Here is a 21139-nt window from a genome sequence, read left to right as displayed (position 1 = left end):
AGGCCAAGTGGTTCTCCTCCAACCGAATGGAGGTTGGTAAAGCGTTCCAAAGCCGAGGGCCCAGGACAGCAAATCTTCTTTCTCCTTTGGACTTGTATCTGGTTTTGGGGATTTGGAGTAGATTTTGGTTGGAGGATCGCAGAACGCGATTGGGGTTGTAAGGTTTTATTTTTTCGCATAGATATTTGGGTGCATTTCAAATACATTTATGCGTCAGACAGAGAGCTTTGAAAGTGATTGTCTTTCACTGGCAGCCAGTGCAGGCTTCTCAGTGAAGGCGAGATTGATTCCCAAGGGTTTTTCCCAGTCAGTCGCGCGGCCGTATTCTGAACGACCTGCAGGCGAGCGATTTGGTACTTTGGGAATCCGAGGTAAAGGGCGTTTGCATAATCAAGTCTGGAGTTAACAATTGTTCCCACCACGACTGCCATGTCCTCTTTAGGAATAAATGGAATAGGTCTACGTAGCAGGCGCAGCAGATGGTGGGATCCGCTGACTACTGACCCCATTTGTGCATCCATTGTCGTGTTGGTGTCAAAGATGACTCCGAGACTTTTGACTTTGGTGCTAGGGGCCATGATTTTGCCCAGAATGGGCGGAGGTGTCCAGGGTGTTGCCGGTTGATTCTTTCGATTGGCATGAAACAGGAGAAGTTCTGTTTTCAATCCGTTGAGTTTAAGATAGCTCTTTGTCATCCAGTTCTCCATCAAAGAGAGGCATTTCTCTAGACAGAGATGATCCTTTTTGTTGCAGATGCGAAAGTACAATTGTGTGTCATCCGCATAAGCGTGGTAGAGCAGCTTTTGCTCTATCACTCTTATGCGGATGACACACAATTGTACTTTCGCATCTGGTGCATGGAGCAATAGCCTCTACCACCTATTGTACCTACAGCCAGAGATGTATTTAGGCCTAGACCGACAAGGCGTAGGGCGGCACTTTGCGTGGGGCGGCCAAAAAAGCCACCCCCCCCCCCACATGAGAGAAAGCCCCCCGACCCGTCTTCGCGATTCCCGGCTCCTGCACACATGCAACCCACGGCGGCCGGCTTGCTGTAGCGGCGCCGGGGCTCTCAAGTAAAGTATGGTGTGAATGGGCGTGCCTGGCCAAGGAAAGGGTGGTGGGCGACACGCCCCCATAAGCGGCAGGCAATTGGCTGGATGTAAGGTGACTGGCGGAGGTGGAGTCTTAAGCTCCACCTACCCACCTCCGCACGGCTTTCCCTTACTGAATAATTTCCTCTGCACCAGGGCAAGCTGTGACGTCAGGGGGAGGAGGAGAGAGGGGGGAGCACGAGGGAAACCCCCAGGCCAGGACAACAGGCACAGTGGCTGCGTTTGATGGGGCACAGTGTTGACAGGAGGAGGTGGTTTACAGATAATAGGGTGGGTCTTAAACAGGAATTAAATAAGGGGGGGGTGCATAAGTTTAGTCAGGCCTAGGGCAGCAGAAAACCTAAATACACCACTGCCTACAGCCACATGTGTAAGTCTGAACACAACGGTCGACATTGGATGCAATCACCATTCAGCCAGAATTTGACCCAGCTCCTTCAGATTTTTTCCATCTGAAATATATTGAGCCAGGTGGTGCCGACAGGGCCAACGATGGCTTGAAATCTGATTCACCAACAATCAGGACCAAATTGGAGCCCTGTATGACCAGCATTGGGGCTCTCTGCTTTGCTCAGTGGGGGATCATTCAGTCGATCTTTGCTGCGCAGGCCGATGACAGGTCCGTCTACGCTCATTCAACCGAGACAAACCTGTCAGCGTCCTGCTGTACTTGGGAAGATAGGACGAAAAATGAAAATGGACAGGCAGATCGGCCAGAGGGATGGAAAACAGGGTCTCCATCCGTCTTGATTTCACGGATGGGAACAGATACCAGCGGACATGTCACCGCTGACATACACCGCTGCATAGGAGGCGAGTGTCCGATCAGGTACGCCTGAAAAACTGACAGGCGAACTAGATCGGAAAGCCACGTGAAGTGGTGCTAAACACTTACAACACACTTTTTGCTACAGGTAAGCCTATAAAAAGGCTTACCTGTAGCTACCCCGGATATCGCCTAAACGGTTTAAGAGATATACTGTCCCCTGCATGTGCCGATGTCATCGGCGCACTAAAGCAAACAAGCAATGACGCATATGTGCCAATGCTTCAGTGAGTGTTCCATTACCGGCGGCTCCCGCACGTATGAGTGACATCGCTGCTCCGGCCAATCACAGCACCGAAACGGCAAAACCCAGAAGTAACCCCCGGGAGGGATATCGCTGGCCGAAGGGGGGTACAGGGACTGCTACGAGGGCTTCGACGTAAGGCAAGCAATTACTAATGAGCTAGTTATGCCTTTGTCTTGCTGGGTTTTTTTTTTTTTTTTTTTTAAATAGGGTTTACAACCACATGGCTGTTAATAAAAAATTAAAGAAAAAAAAAAACATTTTGCTTTTAACTACAAAGTTTTCCCTGAGCACCTCATAAGGCTGCTTGTTACAAAGACAGATTAGGAAACAAAATCGGCTGCGGGTCTTGGCCCTGATCTTCTCTGCTGCAGGATCTGAACGGGTCGGATAACCTCCATAGGACAGCACCTGCTACTAGACATCAGCTGTAGACTGCACTTACAAATGCACACAGCCTGTGTCTCCAGACAAACCCAAATACTCCAACATGACAGCAAAGCAAAGATGAAGAGTCAAAAAAGAAGTCCGTTATGCAAAAAGGCCCCCCCCCCCCCTCCCCACTTCTGAATCACCTACTAAAAGGCCAATACAACACGTCCTGTCAGGGGAGTAGAGCCAGATCGGTTTTCCTATATACTAGGAACTAGGGCTGAAACTACTAATCGAGTAATCGACAACTGATGAAATTAATCGATTACAATATTGATAATTGATTAATCGGCCGGTAACATAATGGGGTATTAAAAAAAAAACTAAAATTGGCCCTTTAACTACTTCCCGGCGGCCGTACGACTATTGACGGCCGCAGGGTGGTTCTACATCTGAGGCGCCGTCAATTGACGTTCGCCCCTTTCCGCGTGCGCTCCCGAGCGCGGAGCTGCTGTGCTGGCCGTGTCCCTTGGACACAGCCAATCACAGATTGCCGTGAACGGCCAATCGGAGTGGCCGTTTGCTAGGCGATCTGTGCGGCCAATGAGAGATGATCTCATATGTTTACATATGAGATCATTTCTCATTGTCGGCTCACAGACAGCGGTGCTGTCAGGGAGAGAGGAGACTGATGCTGTGTCTCTACATAGAGACACAGATCGGTCACCCCCCCCACACAGTTAGAACACTATATAGGACACACATTTAACCCCTTCCTCACCCCCTAGTGTTAACCCCTTCCCTGCCAGTCACATTTATACAGTAATTAGTGCATTTTTATAGCACTGATTGCAGTATAAATGTGAATGGTGCCAAAAATGTGTCAAAAGTGTCCGATGTGTCCTCCATAATGTTGCAGTCGCAATATAAAAAAAAAAAAAAAAAAAAACGCAGATCGCCGCCATTACTAGTAAAAAAATAAATAAATAATTCTGTCCCTTATTTTGTAGGCGCTATAACTTTTGCGCAAACCAGTCGCTTAATGCGATTTTTTTTTTTTTTTTTACTAAAAATATGTAGAATACGTATCGGCCTAGACTGAGGATAACAAAAAAAAAAAAAAAAAAATTGTCGCTCTATTTTTGTTTATAGCGCAAAAAATAAAAACCGCAGAGGTGATCAAATACCACCAAAAGAAAGCTCTATTTGTGGGGAAAAGGGACACCAATTTTGTTTGGGAGCCACGTCGCACGACCGCGCAATTGTCTGTTAAAGCGACGCAGTGCTGAATTGTAAAAACCCCTTGGGTCATTTAGCAGCATATTGGTCCGGTCCTTAAGTGGTTAAATACCACCATAAGAAAGCTCCATTTGCAAAAAATAAAATAAAAAATCTATTTTGTTTGGGTACACACGACAGCACAATAGTCAGTTAAAGCGACACAGTGCCATATCGCAGGAGGTATTGTTACTGACCATGTCCATCCCTTTATGACTACAGTGTCCCCATCTTCTGATGGTTCCTTCCAGCCGGATAATGTCACCATGTCACAAAGCTCCAATCATCTCAGCACTGGACAATGAGGTCACTGGACTCCAATGGCCGCCACACTCACCACATCTCATCCAATAAAGACCCTTTGGGATGTGGTGGAGATTCACATCATGAGTGTGCATCTGACAAATCTGCAGCAACTCTGATGCCATCATGTCACTATGGACCAAAAATCTGAGAAAAGTTTCCAACATTTTGTAGAATCTAGACCATGAAGAACGAAAGCAAAAAAGGGGGGTCCAAACCTGCTACTAGCAAGGTGTACCCAATAAAAGGTGAGTGTTATTTCTAGTCGGTTCATACATAAAGTCATCCTAACGGGATATTATAATCAGCAGACATATTCTTTTACAGTAAATATGAGTTTGCACAAAATTACAGTGGGACAAAAAAGTATTTAGTCAGCCACCAATTGTGCAAGTTCTCCCACTTTAAAAAATGTGAGAGGCCTGTAATTGTCATCATAGGTATACCTCAACTATAAGAGACAAAATGTGGAAACAAACCCAGACTATCACTGTCTTACTTGGAAAGAATTTATTTGAAAATGATGGTGGAAAGCAAGCAAGTATTTGGTCAATATCAAAAGTTCATCTCAATACTTTGTTAAATATCCTTTGTTGGCAATGACAGCTCAAACATTTCACACTGTTGCTGGTATGTTGGCCCAGATCTCCTCTAGAGCAGTGATGTTTTGGGGAGGTCGCTGGGCAACACAGACTTTCAACTCCCTCCAAAGGTTTTCTATGGGGTTGAGATCTGGAGACTGGCTAGGCCACTCCAGGACCTTGAAATGCTTCTTACGAAGACACTCCTTCGTTGCCCGAGCGGTGTGTTTGGGATCATTGTCATGCTGAAAGACCCAGCCACGTTTCATATTCAATGCCCTTGGTGACGAGGAGGTTTGCACTCAAAGTCTCACGCTACATGGCCGGATTCATTCTTTCATGTACACGGATCAGTCGTCCTGTTCCCTTTGCAGAGAAACAGCCCGAAAGCATGATGTTGCCACCCCCATGCTTCACAGTAGGTATGGTGCTCTTTGGTTGCAACTCAGCATTCTCTCTCCTCCAAACACAACGAGTTCTGTTTCTACCAAACAGTTCTACTTTGGTTTCATCTGACTATATAACATTCTCCCAATCCTCTTCTGGATCATCCAAATGCTCTCTAACAAACCTCAGACGAGCCCGGACATGTACTGGCTTAAGCAGGGGGGACACATCTGGCACTGCAGCATCTGAGTCCCTGGAGGCGTAGTGTTACTGATGGTAACCTTTGTTACGTTGGTCCCAGCTCTCTGCAGGTCATTCACTAGGTCCTCCCGTGTGGTTCTGGGATTTTTGCTCACCGTTCTTGTGATCATTTTGACCCCACAGGGTGAGATCTTGCGTGGAGCCCCAGATCGAGGGAGATTATCAGTGGTCTTGTATGTCTTCCATTTTCTAAATTATTGCTCCCACAGTTGATTTATTCACACTAAGCTGCTTGCCTATTGCAGATTCAGTCTTCCCAGCCTGGTGCAGGTCTACAATTTTGTTTCCAGTGTCCTTAACCAGCTCTTTGGTCTTCACTATAGTGGAGTTTGGCAAGTGTCTTTTATTCTGATAACAAGTTAAAACAGATCCCATTAATACAGGTAACGAGTGAAGGACAGGGGAGCCTCTTAAAAAAGATACAGGTCTGTGAGGGCCAGAAATCTTGCTTGTTTGTAGGTGACCAAATCCTTATTTTCCACCAGAATTTGTAAATAAATTCTTTCCAAATAAGACAATGTGATTGTCTGGATTTGTTTCCACATTTTGTCTCTCATAGTTGAGGTATACCTATGATGACAATTACAGGCCTCATCTTTCTAAGTGGGAGAACTTGCACAATTGGTGGCTGACTTTTTTGCCCCACTGTATGTATACATTGTGTTGGGGACATTGCCCCATTTTATGTCCAGTTAAAACTATATTCGATTTAGTCATCAAATAAGCTGGCACAAAAATACACACTTAAAGTGGAGTTCCACCCATAAATATAACATTACATCAGTAGTTTTAAAAAAAGATGTCATTAGTCCTCTTTTTTTTTTTAGATGCCTTCAAAGTGTTGTTGCTAGGCAGAATAGTTAATCTTCCCTCTTCCTGCACCTAAGTGCTTAAAGCGGTGGTTCCCCTAAAAATAAAAAGTTGACATCGCATTTAGCAAATAAATTACAGTTAGAATCGGCTTGTTTTATTTAAAAAATACCTCCGTACATATCGTTTCCATTATTCGGTCCCACCGCCACTTCCGGGTACGATGCAGGCGGTGGGCGTTCCTAATTGATTGACAGGCATCCGAACGACGCATCCATCGCGTCACGAGATGCCGAAAAAAGCCGAACGCCGGTGCGGCTCTATACGGCGCATGCGCACCGACGTTCGGCTTTTTTCGGCATCTCGTGACGCGATGGATGCGTCGTTCGGATGCCTGTCAATCAATTAGGAACGCCCACCGCCTGCATCGTACCCGGAAGTGGCGGTGGGACCGAATAATGGAAACGATACGTACGGAGGTATTTTTTAAATAAAACAAGCCGATTCTAACTGTAATTTATTTGCTAAATGCGATGTCAACATTTTATTTTTAGGGGAACCACCGCTTTAAGCTTCCTAACCTACACCGCACAGACTCCTGGGAATGTAGTGGGTGTAACTTTCCAGGAGTCTGTGCACTCCCCAGTCTCAAAGAATCATGCGACTTGGACAGTACAGGTGCTGAAACCTGATCTGAAACCCATTACACTGCTTGTGCAGCACTGAGCATGTGCGAGATCTGCAAGGCTGAAATCCAGGAAGTCATACAGTCTGGCTTCATGATGCCCACACTTAAGATGGCCCCAGTCAATTTCTATTTTATAAAGTGTCTAAATGACAAAACTGACCTTAGTTTACAGACTAACTTTACTAGAATACATTAAGCTTGTGTATTACAGGGGTATTTATATTTAAAAAGTGAAATTGTGGCCGGAACTCAGTTTTAAATACAGCTTTAAGGCCTCATGCACACTGAACGTTAAAACGTTATATAAAATTTCAAAAAAATTAAATAAAAAATAGTAGCTTTGCAGTGAGTTTTTAAACTTTTTTTCAACGTTTTTGCAACAGCGCTATTCCGAGTTAGCTTCCCCCCCCCCTTTCTCAATGGATTAAAAACGTTAAATAAAACGCTGGCGCGTGAGGTTTGAGTGTTTACCAGCGGTTCTCGCTCTGTAACAAGCAACTGCGCGAGTCGGCACACGCACCCCTATTGGCTGAATCGTGAGACGTAATATTACGTGATCTCGTGCAGCCGAGCCGACCTGCCACGGTATTACTGCGGCGGCTGGTCAGCAACCAGTTAAATGCCACTGATAACAGCCTATGTGTGTATGGACACATAGGATAATATGGAGAGTTTAATGACGAAAAAATAAATAAATAAAAGAAAAGAGTCTACAGCCAAAAAACAGCTGCTGTAAAAATGGCCAGTAGCATGAGGCCTTAGTGCCGGTTCACACTGGGGCAGCTCGACTTGCCGTCCAACTCGGCAAGGCGATCTGCACATGACTTCAGAGGAGACTTGCAAAATGACTTCTATATTAAGTCAATCCAAGTCGCCCTGAAGTTGTCTTAAAGTCTTACAGGAACCTTTTTCTAAGTCGAAGCGACTTGAGTCGCTCCCATAATACAGAATGGAGCACGACTTGTCAGGCGGCCAAGTTGCCTGACTAGTCGTCCCTGTGTGAACCGGCTCTTAAAGCGGAGGTTCACCCTAAAAAACTACTATGTACCATCTTATCCAGCATACTAGCGTCAGCTACAGTATGCTTTTATTCTTTTTTGCGCTGTACTTACCGTTTAATCCTTTAGTTTCGTTTCAGACTCGCGCGGGGAGTAGGCGTTCCTATGAAGAGGGGGGAACATGATTGACGTCCGGCTATGGCGCGTCACGCGTTCCGAAAATAGCCGGAGTAGGACTCGGCTCTTCACGGCGCTATACGGCACCTGCGCACAGACTAGGAGCTGACTGCGCAGGCGCCGTATATATCCGAGTCCTATTTCGGCTATTTTCGGAACGCGTGATGCGCCATAGCCGGACGTCAATCATGTTACCCTCTTCATAGGAACGCCTATTTCCCCGCCGGAGTCTGAAACGAAACTGGACGATTAAACGGTAAGTACAGCGAAAAAAAAAAAAAGAAAAAAAAGGCATACTGTAGCCGACACTAGTATGCTGGATAAGATGGTAGATAAAGAAAAAAATTTTTTAGGGTGAACCCCCGCTTTAAAACTTTGTTAAAGGGGTTTTCCACCCATTTTTTACGTTTATTAAAAGTCAGCAGCTACAAAAAGTGTAGCTGCTGGCTTTTAATAAACTGACACTTACCTGTTCCAGCGACGCGCCAGCCGGGGGTCCGCTCCTCTCCCCCCCTCCCCGGCCAGCTTCTTTATTGTCACTGTGGGCACCCGGCCGTGACAGCTTTCGGCTTCGCGGCCGGGCACCCACTGCGCATCCTCGAGCGGCGCTGCGCTGTTTGATTGGACAGGCGATCGCCTGGGACCTGTCACGTGTCCCAGGCGATCGCCTACAGGGAGGGGCTGCCAAAAGGCGATATGACGTATCCCTTGGCGGAAGGAGGAAGTGGGACAGGAAGTCCCCTTCTCCTGAAGCCCCCACTCCCCCCCCATGTAAGGGGGAGAGAGGAGTGGGTTAAGAGGAAGTTCCATTTTTGGGTGGAACTCCTCTTTAAGTACGTAGCTAAACACACACACACACACAAAACAGCCACCACATACGAGCTGGTTAGCTGAAAAGCATAACATTTTTTCTTCTTGGGTTTAAAATATCCTGTAACCAGCAAGCATGATAACCCAGGCATCTAAATTACATTTATCTGTACCTTATCTGACACCGGGGGAGAGACCACACCAACCACAAGTCAGTCCCTCCTTACCTCACCACATTGCATATATCCTGTCAGTGTTGACTACTGTAAGCTAACCATTTAACAACTGTTTTACTCCTAGAAGCATAAAGCTTTGTACATCTACAAAATTGGAAAGTTTTTTTTTTTATTCCCCAATTCTAACAGGTCAGGATAAAAAAAAAAAAAAAAAAAAGCCATTTCTCACTCCATTTCTTTGGCAATATTGACATTCACTTGTTCCCAGCCCACTTAATTTATAAAAACACTTTGTCAGGATTTAAACATTTTTCCAGAGCAAGAACTACAAGAGAGTGATCTAAATCAGGTACTTGTATAGCACCGTCAATTTATAGCTTGCTAAAGAGCGCTGCAAATGCTTTGTCAAATCTTGCAATTCCCACTGCTTTGATACAGGCCAAAACCTTTGCGAAACAGGCCTTAGAAAAATTCTACATGAGAGAGACTAGAAAGGCTTGTGAAAAGAAAAAAAAAAAAAAAATATCCTACTGCCATATTTGGCATCTATTCTCGTAACTCCGGAATCCCAGCCACTAAGAAAAGCACAAAACAATCTAACCTCATGTGAGGCCAATACTCCTTGGACGGAATGGGGGGGATGCTGCCAAAATCTCCTGCTCTTAACACAATAGAAATGAAGAACACACACACACACACACACCAAAAGTTAGACAAGACATATCTAACCTTGCTTGTACTTTATTACAGGAACAAAAAAAAAAAAAAAAAAAAAAAAAATCTATTTAAAACCACAATAAAACGTTTTTGAAGAAATCAAGGCCACGTCCATCTTAAAGAGGGGGTTCACCCTAAAAAAAAAAAAAAAAAAAAAAAAAAAAATTTTTTTTTTCTAGCATGCCATCAAGCATACTAGCGCGATCTACAGTACGCCTTTCTTTTATTTTTTGGCGCCGTACTTACAGTTTACTGCCGTAGTGAAGTTTCAGACTCCACGCGGGGAATGGGCGTTCCTATGCAGAGGGAAGATGATTGACGGCCGGCTATGGCGCGTCACGCTTCCCGAAGATAGCCGAAATAGGACTTGCCTCTTCATGGCGCCTGCGCAGTCAGCTCCGATGTCTGTGCGCAGGCGCCGTATAGCGCCGTGAAGAGGCAAGTCCTATTTCGGCTATCTTCGGGAAACGTGACGTGCCATAGCCGGCCGTCAATCATCTTCCCTCTGCATAGGAACACCCATTCCCCGCGGGGAGTCTGAAACTTCATTACGGCAGTAAACTAAGTACGGCACCAAAAAATAAAAGAAAGGCATACTGTAGCTCGCGCTAGTATGCTTGATGGCATGCTAGAAATTTGTTTTTAGGGTGAAACACTGCTTTAAATTAAAAACATAAAAATCAGCACCAGAAAGAGCGTGGTGTGCAACCAGGAAACTTCAACAGAGAGCAAAGCCATGTACCCCAAAAGCACAAGAGATATTGTCAAGGTTTGTAAGTAATATTTAAAAACCATCAGAAGTGCTTAATACCAATTGTAGAAATTCTCTAAGAAATAAGAGGATTCTATAACTGAAAGCGGAGTTGCAATCATTTTTCATACTTTAGGTCAATTGCATACCCATGGATCATGCTTTTACTAATGGACAGTTTTTTTCCCCCCCTGGCAGGTAAACAACTTTAAGCCCCGTACACGATCCGAAAAATCGCACAAAAAATGCCGCTTTCTAAAACGATCGTACGATAATCAGATCGTTAGTACAGAGCTTCCGAGAGCCGATCAGGACAGTTCATCCGATTTTATTCTATCGACATGCACGTTAACATTTTACGTACAATGCCAGATCGTACGATTTTCGTTTAATCAGTAAAGCTGTCGTTCGAAAATGCAATACAAATGCATTACAACACATTACATCACTTCCGATTTTTTATTTTGCCGTACGAGAATTTGTGACTTTAGTAAACTCAGATTCGACGCGAGTTTAGCATACCAGGCAATAATCTAGGGTTTCACCTGCACTTGCCCGCCTAGGCGATTTACAAGGGCTCCTGGGATAGCGGGGTTGTGGTATCCCAGGAGTCCTTGCGAATTGCCCGACGACATTTCGTGTTATTTACAGGCAGTAAAAAAGACACAAACGTGTCCGATTGACATAAAGCAATGGAGCGGAAACTTCCACCGACATTGTTATTGCAAACTGCCAGGAAGACAGAGAGCCGTGCAGCAGCATTACTGCGCTTGCGTGAAATTGGGAGGAAGTCCTGAAAATTTAGACAGGTGGGGCTTCAGATGCCCACAGTCAAAAGGGGTTGTAATCCCTCCTGTTTTTTTCACCTTTTCAACTTCTGGCAGTCATCAGCCCCCCCTCCCCTATTTTACTTAACTGAGCCCTGGAATGCCCCAAGGCGAGGACGGGCAGTCTCTCTGCCCAGGGTTCTCAGGTCTTGATTGGATAGACTGATAGCAGTGCAGCCATTGGCTCCCGCTGCTGTCAAATCCAATGACGTGGGTGCCGGGGCACAGTCCTGCATTCAGCGGCTATGGATGCAAAACGTTGGACACTGGATCGCGCCCGTAAGGCAACCTCCCGGGAGAGCCACCGAGGACCACAGAAGATGGCGTTGGGGGCCACTCTGTGCAAAACGAACTGCACAGTAGAGATGGAGAGACACACACACACACACACACACAGTACAGACCAAACGTTTGGACACACCTTCTCATTCAAAGAGTTTTCTTTATTTTCATGACTATGAAAATTGTAGATTCACACTAAAGGCATCAAAACTATGAAGTAACACATGTGGAATTATACATAACAAAAAAGTGTGAAACAACTGAAAATATATTTCATATTCTAGGTTCTTCAAAGTAGCCACCTTTTGCTTTGATTACTGCTTGGCACACTCTTGGCATTCCCTTGATGAGCTTCAAGAGGTAGTCACCTGGCACAGCACCCCATCACTCTCCTTCCTGGTCAAATGGCCCTTACACAGTCTGGAGGTGTGTTTGGGGTCATTGTCCTGTTGAAAAATGAATGATGGTCCAACCAAAGATCTCAAGTTTGGACTCATCAGACCAAAGCACAGATTTCCACTGGTCTAATGTCCATCCCTTGTGTTCTTTATCCCAAACAAGTCTCTTCTGCTTGTTGCCTTTCTTTAGCAGTGGTTTCCTAGCAGATATTCTACCATGAAGGCCTGATTCACACAGTCTCCTCTTACCAGTTCTAGAGATGTGTCTGCTGCAAAAGGTGGCTACTTTGAAGAACCTAGAATATGAAATATATTTTCTGTTTCACACTTTTTTGTTATGTATAATTCCACATGTGTTACTTCATAGTTTTGATGCCTTCTGTTAACTGAGATCAGAAGGTACAAAACTATTTTTTTAACCACTTGAGACACGCGCTATTGACAAGACGTCAACAGCGCGGTTCTCAGGTGCCAAGTGGACGTCTTTGGACGTCATTTGAAAGCAGGGGGCCGATGCGTGTACCCGGTGGCCGCGATGTCCGCCGGGTACACGCGATCGTCGGGAACACAGCCGGTAACAGCAGGGACGTGGAGCTCTGGGTGTAAACACATAGCTCCGCGTGCTGTTAGAGGAGAGGAGACCGATCTGTGTCTCTTGTACATAGAGACACAGCATCGGTCACCTCCCCCAGTCACCCCCCTCCCCCCACACAGTTAGAACACACCCAGGCTACACAGTTAACCCCTTCTTCACCCCCTAGTGTTAACCCCTTCCCTGCCAGTCACATTTATACAGTAATTAGTGCATTTTTATAGCACTGATCGCTGTATAAATGTGAATGGTCCCAAATTTGTGTCGAAAGTGTCCGATACGTCCGTCGCAATATTGCAGTCCCAATAAAAATCGCAGATCGCCGCCATTACTAGTAAAAAAAAAAAAAATTATGAAAAAAAAAATCATAATTCTGTTCCCCATTTTGTAGGCGCTATAACTTTTGCGCAAACCAGTCGCTTATTGCGTTTTTTTTTTTTTTTTTTTTACAAAAATACGTCGAAAAATACGTATCGGCCTTAACTGAGAAAAAAAAAATTTTAATGGGAGATTTATTATAGCAACAAGTAAAAAAAAAAAATATATATATTTTTTAAATTGTCACTCTTTTTTTGTTTATAGCGCAAAAAATAAAAACCGCAGAGGTGATCAAATACCACCAAAATAAAGCTCTATTTGTGAAAAAAAAAAAAAAAAAAAAACGTCAATTTTGTTTGGGAGACACGTCGCACGACTGCGCAAATGTCAGTTAAAGCGACGCAGTGCCGGAAGCTGGTATTTTGCCTGGGAACGAAGGGGGTTTATGTGCCCAGTAAGCAAGTGGTTAAAGACAGTAAAAATGCAACACATGACGACATGTTGCAATTGTTATCAAAAACACACACACACCACACACAAAAAAAAAATATAACTTGTGCATCAAGCGTTTGGGGGACTGGAAATCACTGTTCAAACACTGGCCCAAATGAAGAGAAGGTTACAACATCAAATCCTTATCTCCCACCATTCGTGTAAGCATGCTGCCTATCTATAGGTTCCTGAAGGGATAGATAGAGAATATGTGATAGAGAATGTGCTTTACACTCCAAGCTGGCCATAAGGGTGAAAATAAAATGGGTCTTGTTCTTGCCCAATGTGATGTTCAGTCTGCTTAGGGCTACCTTAGCAATGATAAACAGGAGCTTATTAGTCGAGTTTACCTTCCCCCACCCCCTTTTTTTTTCTAAATTCCAGCTCCCTTATGTACAAATATAGCATTAATGTATTTTTTTTTTATTTTTTTTATAAAAAAAAAGACTTCAGGTCATGACACAGGAAGGAGTTAAACAGCTGATCTCATTAGCAATTTGCAAACTACCTGCATCATCTACCCTCAGCTGATCAACTCCTTCCTATGTCATGACCTAAAGTCTGTCCAGGAAGTAATGGAGAAGTGTTTTAAAACATCCATGAAGAGTAAAGTAATGCTGGCCATACACTATACGAAAATTCGGCCGAAAATCGGTCGTAAAGAAAGATCTTTCGTTTTTCGGCCAGTTAATGGGCACAAAAATCGATAATCATTGGGACGTTTTTGAGCCGAAAAAACGAAGGACAAGTTTGGAAATTTTCTGCCGAACGAACGATAAATCGGAAGGTTAATGTGTTTCCCGTCTGAACTTTCTGCACTAGGTATATGTAAAAAAAAAAAAAAAAACATTTTTTTTTTTTTTATGTCCACTGAACGATTTATCGCCCATTACATGATGGCACTATCGTTTGCACTCACGAAAGAACTTTCGTTTTTCGAAAGTTCTTTCGGACGATTTTTCGTGGAGTCTATGGCCAGCATTAGTGTGTGTAGAATAAAAGGAAAGCCATTTATTTTTGCAAAAGTAGTACATTAAATGCTATATTGGTACATAGGGGAGCTGGAATTTAGAGGGAAAAAAAACCCAGGCAAACTTAGCCTTTAGACCAGGGGTCTCCAAACTGCCGCCCGAGGGCCAGATGTGGCCCTTTGCCAGCCTTAATCCGGCCCTTGGGGCACTATTCCTCTCACTGACACCAACAATGGGGCACTATATCTTCCACGCATACCAATGATGGGATACTATTCCTCCTATTAGGTGATATACTCCTCTTCCATTTGACCATTAACCCTGAGGCCATATTTATTCTCCCCGATGCTGGGCTTGTGACATTTTCTGCCCCTTTTGGCCACTACTGGCCCTCCTAAAGTCTGAAGGACAATAAAGTGGTCCTTTGTATGAAAAGTTTTGAGACCCCTAATTTACACGATGGGGGAACCCCCCCCCCCACACAAAATATAATATATAAATATATTTCGTAGCGATTGATCGTACTATAATCTAGTTGTCCGTACACAGCTTTAAAGCCCAACAGTTTATCTGATGGGAGAAGAATGCAAATTTCTCGTACGATACCAGAGCATAAAATTTTTCTTTAATCAGTACAGTCATCATTCAAAAAATACAAAAAAAAAACACAATTAAACAACTTACATCACTTCTGAATTTTAATTCTGTTGTACGAGAATTTTAACCACTTTAGTAAACTTTTATTTTGATATGAGACCATTAGGCATGACGTCTGATAAGCTCATCGTGGGTACCAAGCGTTAGAATACAGGGACATTTTTTTCCAGACGACTAATAAAGACCTTCCTACAGGACCACAAGACAAGCCACACACTTCACACCTCTGTCTCTGCAGACTTCCCAGACTGTAAACATAACACAGGCTTCACCAAAATAAGGCATTTGTTTACTTATAAAAGAAACAATGAGGTCTGTTCTGTTGAAAGTGTCTGACCATTTGGGTGTAAATGATTCAAGGTCAAACTATCACAAGACACCAGCCTAATATGAAGTACATTCCAGTCTCGTAAGACTTGCCGATTTAAAAAAAAAAAAAAAACATTTCACCAATAATTAATGTTACCCTGAAACAGATGCTCGGCCATGTTTTTCAACAGAGAGAAGCTGGAACGACAGGATTCTTTATGCCATACTGGACCACTCTTGAGATTAATGACTCAAGATAACATTCTCATGGATCATCAATCCCTAGAACCGGCTTTGGAGATTTTTTTTTTTTTTTTTTACACTTTTGTTCACGATGGGCATGTTTACTCTTGGATAACCAAAGCAAACTTGCCATACCTGAAGAAAAGCCAAGCTCCAGCCCATTAATGATGATTAGCATCCATTTTGGCAATGTACAGGAATGGCCGTTGTTCCCACACCTGCAACCAAATCACGCAGTTCTGCTGAACTGACATTCACCCCCCCCCCCCCTTCCAATTCTTTATTTCAACTAAGTACATGGTTATACAGGAACATCAAGAATGTTGAACATACAGTGGGGTCATCTCCACCCTTGAAGCCACATGCCCAGTTAACACAGTGTCTTTAAGTAAATAAACAAAGAAAGTAATTGACAGACAATGAGCCTCAAGGACTAGGAAGTCCCCATATCCCGCAAACATTTGACAGTCATCACCGTTATTTATTGGTGAAAGTACTAAAAACGCAAGAGAAAAAAAAAAAATGTAATGAGAGAACAGGCAAGACCCGGAGGGCCAAACAGCAAAGGGAGCATTAGCGAAGATTTTGAAAGAAGAGGGGGGGGGGGGGGGGGTCAACCACCGGCCAGCACCTCCAACAACATCTGAGTAACCTTTCCAGTAGCCAATTCACCAGATCGGCATGTTGCTCCGAGTTGACAAATTTGTGCCAGTAAGACCCACTTAAGGCATTTCTCCCGGAGGCCCCTTATCAGTGGTCACCAGGTCCTCCATGGTACTTTTTTAAACCAGGCGGCAACCAACGGCGGCTGTGTCTGCTTCCAGTATAGTTGGATGAAGCTCTTCGCTGCTTCCTATAGATCTTACTTGGAATATCGCGGTGGTGAAGGAGGAAGAATGTGGGGGTCATGGGTAGCCCATGATCGGTAAATTTCGGAACGATTTGGTAAATCTCAGTCCAGTAGGGCAGCAAAAGGCGACATGACCAGAAAGATGTGGAGGAGAGAGCTGGGTTCCTCCCCACATCTCCAGTAGAGATCAGTGCTCTGCGGGAACATCCGATGGATCCTTATTGGCATATAATACCACCTGCCATTCATTCTTAATGGCACTGCCACGTATCTTGACCAGCAGGGCTTTTGTGGGTTGGGAAAGCGCTGCTGAGGGACCCCAGAAGAGGAGGTTCGGGACCACCATGTACAAAACCAACTGCACAGTGGAAGTATGACACGTTTAGTATTTTTTTTTTTTTAAACAAGGGTTTACAACCCCATTTAAAAGGGTGTAATATTATAGAAAGTGGGTGAAGATCCGTTTTAAATCTCACAGATGGCAATGAAGAAAACTTGAACCCTAGTGTGCAAGGTGCACTTGCAAACAAAAGTGAATGTAGACCGGTAATGAAGACTAGAAACACAGTTGGCTACTTTTCCTCATGTAAAAAACGGGCGTTGATGAACGGCCTGTACTTCGCACTACTAAAGAAAATAACATTTCAAAAATTACCACAGCAGTTTCCTCTGAGGGAAATCCTGAAAACATGACCTGTTGGGGCACCCCCGAGGACTGTAGTTGAGAAACACTGCTCTATAGGACCAGCTGTGCCCAAACAAAGCAGGTCAATCACAACCTTAAGGCTGCAGTCACACCTGAGCGTAGCTTGTTTGGTCGTTTTTTTCCGGCGTTTTGTCGCACGTATTCATGCTTATTTGCATACAGCGTCGTCCGACTTTTTTTTTATTTTAATAGGATAAATTATCTTTTCATCACTTGTTGCTATGTTGGTAGATTTTATCTTCTGCCTGGGTGAAATGTTCTATTGATTAAAGCGACAAAACGCCCGTAGCAAACGCTCGTTGTCGCGCTAGTCGCTTGAATCAAGCATTTCCATTACTTTCTATGGGAAATAGAGACACTCAAAGGCCTGATTCGCGCGACAAAAAAGGGTCCGGAACTTGTTTGAGCTTCAGGCGTTTTGGAGTGGAGATGTGAACCATCTGAATTGAGAGTAATGTATTTTTTCCCCTCTAGCGTTTTGGAGCGTCACACTTCAGGCGACAAAACGCTCAGGTGTGAATGCAGCCTAACAGTGAGTTGCACTACACCACTAAAACAAGGGCCTGTTCCCACCACAATCCAGCAAGCTGCAACAAATTTGTTCCTACACTGGAAAGGGAATGGCCCCTCAAAGGCAACCCCGCCCCACACACAAACACACACAGTACTAGGTCCTACACAGCTATATTTCAGTGTGGAACAACACAGATTATACATCTATGTGCTGCACAGTGCTACAAAACGTGTGCTGGAGATAATGGCCCGGATTCAGATACATTTTCGTATCTATCGGCGGGCGTAGCGTATCTCAGATACGCTATGCCGCCGTAACTTAGGGCGCAAGTTCCGTATTCAGAAAGAACTTGCGCCCTAAGTTACGGTGGCGTAGTGTAAATGTGTCGGCGTAAGCCCGCCTAATTCAAATGTGGACGTGTTTTATTTAAATTACTTGTGACCCCACGTATTTGACGTTTCTTACGAACGGCGCATGCGCCGTCCGTGAACGTTTCCAAGTGCGCATTCTCCAAATTACGCCGCAAACCGTCAATGCTTTTGACGTGGACGTAACTTACGTACAGCCCTATTCGCAAACGACGTAAAATACGACGCTGTTCGTTTCCGCCGTCCATACCCAACATGACTTACCCCTGCTTTATGAGGGGTAACTTTACGCCGGAAAAAGCCTTACGTAAAAAAATGCGCCGGGCGGACGTACGTTTCTGAATCGGCGTATCTACCCCAATCTGCATATTCGACACGGAAATCTACGGAAGCGACACCTAGCGGCCAGCGTAAATATGCAGCCTAAGATACGACGGTGTAAGAGACTTACGCCGGCCGTATCTTGGTTTCTGAATACAGAAAGAAGATACGCCGGCGCTTCGTAGAACTTACGCGGCGTATCAATAGATACGCCAACGTAAAGGCTATCTGAATCCGGGCCAGTGATTATGGGGTTTGATTCACGAAAGGCAAATCCACTCTGCACTGCAAGTACACGTGGAATTACAGTCACTGTAGATCTGAGGGGGGGGGGGGGTGTGGAAGACTTTAAATGAGGGGGAATCTCTATTGATTTTATCATCCAATAATGTGCAAGCAAAAAAAAAATAATGTATTTTTTATTTTTTCCCAGCCCCTTGAACGCATCTACAGCGACTGCAGCTCCAAGTGCACTTGCCTTTAGCAACTAAAACTTTGTAATAAGATCTTCTAAAACAATGTATTCAATTTGTATCATCAGAATGCCTCTTGTACTACACAGATGGCGGTAGATATAAAAGTAAATTGCACAACTACATTGTAACATCTTTTGTCAGCAACATGCCAGTGGTGAACTTACACATTATACAACCAACTGAAAGCGAGAACCCAAAATATAATACAGTACAGCCACTAATGACTGGCAAGCTGCATTTGTTTGCTTGTCTTTTTTCTTTCTTATGTCTTGTTCACATCAGAACGTGGTACAGGAAACTCACATCTGCGCACCTTTCTCACACACACACACACACACACACACACACACACACACACACACACACACACACACCACGTCCAAAACGCATTGCTGCTGTGGGTGCCAATATAATCCCAACAACAACCCAAACACAGATCGTAAAAGCAGTGCGTTTGCCTGCACTGGATTGCATGGTACGGCAGTGTGTGCATGCACTACGTTTGGTGCGATTTTAGCCCAGTCACATAAATGAGCCGAGAAAAAAAAAAAAAAAAAAACACCCTGTGCGAATTAGTGCAGTAAAGCGCAGCACGTTCGTGTGCAATTCAACGTGAAATCACCCTGCAGGCCCCCAACAAACAGCTTTAAAAAAAAACAAACACACACACACACACTGCAGCAGCTGTCGCTGCGCTACACTCAGGTGAGAATGGAGACTAAGGCTGGGGTCACACTTATGCGAATAGGTTTCTCTGCATCCAATTTGCATGACAGGAGAGTGACTGGCTCTCTATGGAGCCAGTCCACACATGTCCAGGGCGGCTGCAAAAGCGCACTGCAGAGGGGTCCTGTGTGTCTTTGGCTCCAATTCAGGCAAAATAATTGGGGCCGATTCGTCACTGAAGATTGGAGAACAGGGACGCACCTACTCCTGCTGTCAGACACATCCAAATTCAAGTGTGAGCCCGGCCTGAATCATTTGTATAATCCATCCAATTCTCTGGTGGCCAACCTGCATCCCGTTGGAACTTTGTGTAGCCCCTGGAGACCCTACAAACACTTAACTAGGTCCCCCTATTGCCCGGTTTTTGTAGCAATTGCTAGTCGCTTCCAGCGCCCCATCCGCAGAGCCCCACAGCTGGCCTGCTAGCCGCCTCAAGCGCCCCATCCACAGAGCCACACAGCTGGCCCGCTAGCCGCCTCCAGCACCCCATCCGCAGAGCCCCACGGCTGGCCTGCTAGCCGCCTCCAGCACACCCTCCGCAGAGCGCCACGGCTGGCCTGCTAGCCACCTACAGCACACCCTCCAGAGCCCCACAGATGGCCTGCTAGCCACCTCCAGCACCCCGTCCACAGAGTCCCACAGGTGGCCTGCTAGCCGCCTCCAGCACCCCGTCCACAGAGTCCCACAGGTGGCCTGCTAGTCGCCTCCAGCACACCCTCCACAGAGCCCCACGGCTGGCCTGCTAGCCGCCTCCAGCACACCATCCGCAGAGCCCCACTGCTGGCCTGCTAGCCACCTCCAGAACCCTGTCCGCAGAGCCCCACAGCTGGCCACCAGCACCCCATGGCTGGCCTGCTACCCACCTCCAGCAACCCATCTGCAGAGCACCACGGCTGGCCACCAGCACCCCAAGGCTGGCCCGCTAGCCGCCTCCAGCACACACTCCACAGAGCCCCACGGCTGGCCTGCTAGCCACCTCCAGGACCCCGTCCGCAGAGCACCATGGCTGGCCTGCTAGCCACCTCTCACCCACACCCCCTGTGCCCCTTGCAAGTCTCTTACCCTCTCCTGTGATAGGGTCGCATTCTCTGGCCGTCTCTTGCATCATTTTCGGTAATGTTTTTGTTTTTCCTTTCTTTAATATATCCTGGGTCGTGCGTCTCTCTCCGGCAGTAATTATTCACCGACTGTTATGTGCAGTCCCTCTGGTGACGTCAATAACAATCGCACTTGAGTCCCCCAGTTCGAAAGAAAGCCGACCGCCGATGTTCTAACTGCTACATCTGCAGGACAGCTTGTTCTGTTAAAAAAAAAATAGGGGAAAAAAAAAAATTAATATAACAGACTTATTGGCAGGATCATCAGGTGAATACAAAACAAACGAAAAAACAAACAAACACATAAAAGTAAAAACCAAATGCAGCCATCACATCTAAGGACTGGTAAGCTGTTATACAATACAATAAATGTTGTTTTTTGGGGGTTGAATATAAAAGTCACACAATTACATTGTAACAAGTATGATGAGCAGAACCTCTCTCTCTACAAACAAGACATCTGTGACCTTCTCTGGGGGGCACAATGGAGCCTGAGCT

At 45.2% G+C, this 21139-nt stretch overlaps 1 protein-coding gene across 4 annotated transcripts in view; it reads right to left on the bottom strand.

The window, feature by feature from the left end:
* AGO2 (argonaute RISC catalytic component 2) overlaps positions 1–21139 on the bottom strand; it is a 94005-nt gene that overhangs the window by 71276 nt on the left and 1590 nt on the right. For all 4 annotated transcript variants that reach the window (XM_040355011.1, XM_040355014.1, XM_040355013.1 and 1 more), the window contains exon 2: positions 20607–20844. In XM_040355011.1, the coding sequence (XP_040210945.1) occupies positions 20607–20652 (46 nt within the window). In that variant the 5' untranslated portion in view covers positions 20653–20844. The remainder of the gene's footprint in view (positions 1–20606; positions 20845–21139) is intronic.

Source organism: Rana temporaria, chromosome 5, assembly GCF_905171775.1.
Source record: "Rana temporaria chromosome 5, aRanTem1.1, whole genome shotgun sequence".
NCBI lineage: Eukaryota > Metazoa > Chordata > Amphibia > Anura > Ranidae > Rana > Rana temporaria.
This window is presented reverse-complemented; position numbering and strand designations above follow the sequence as displayed.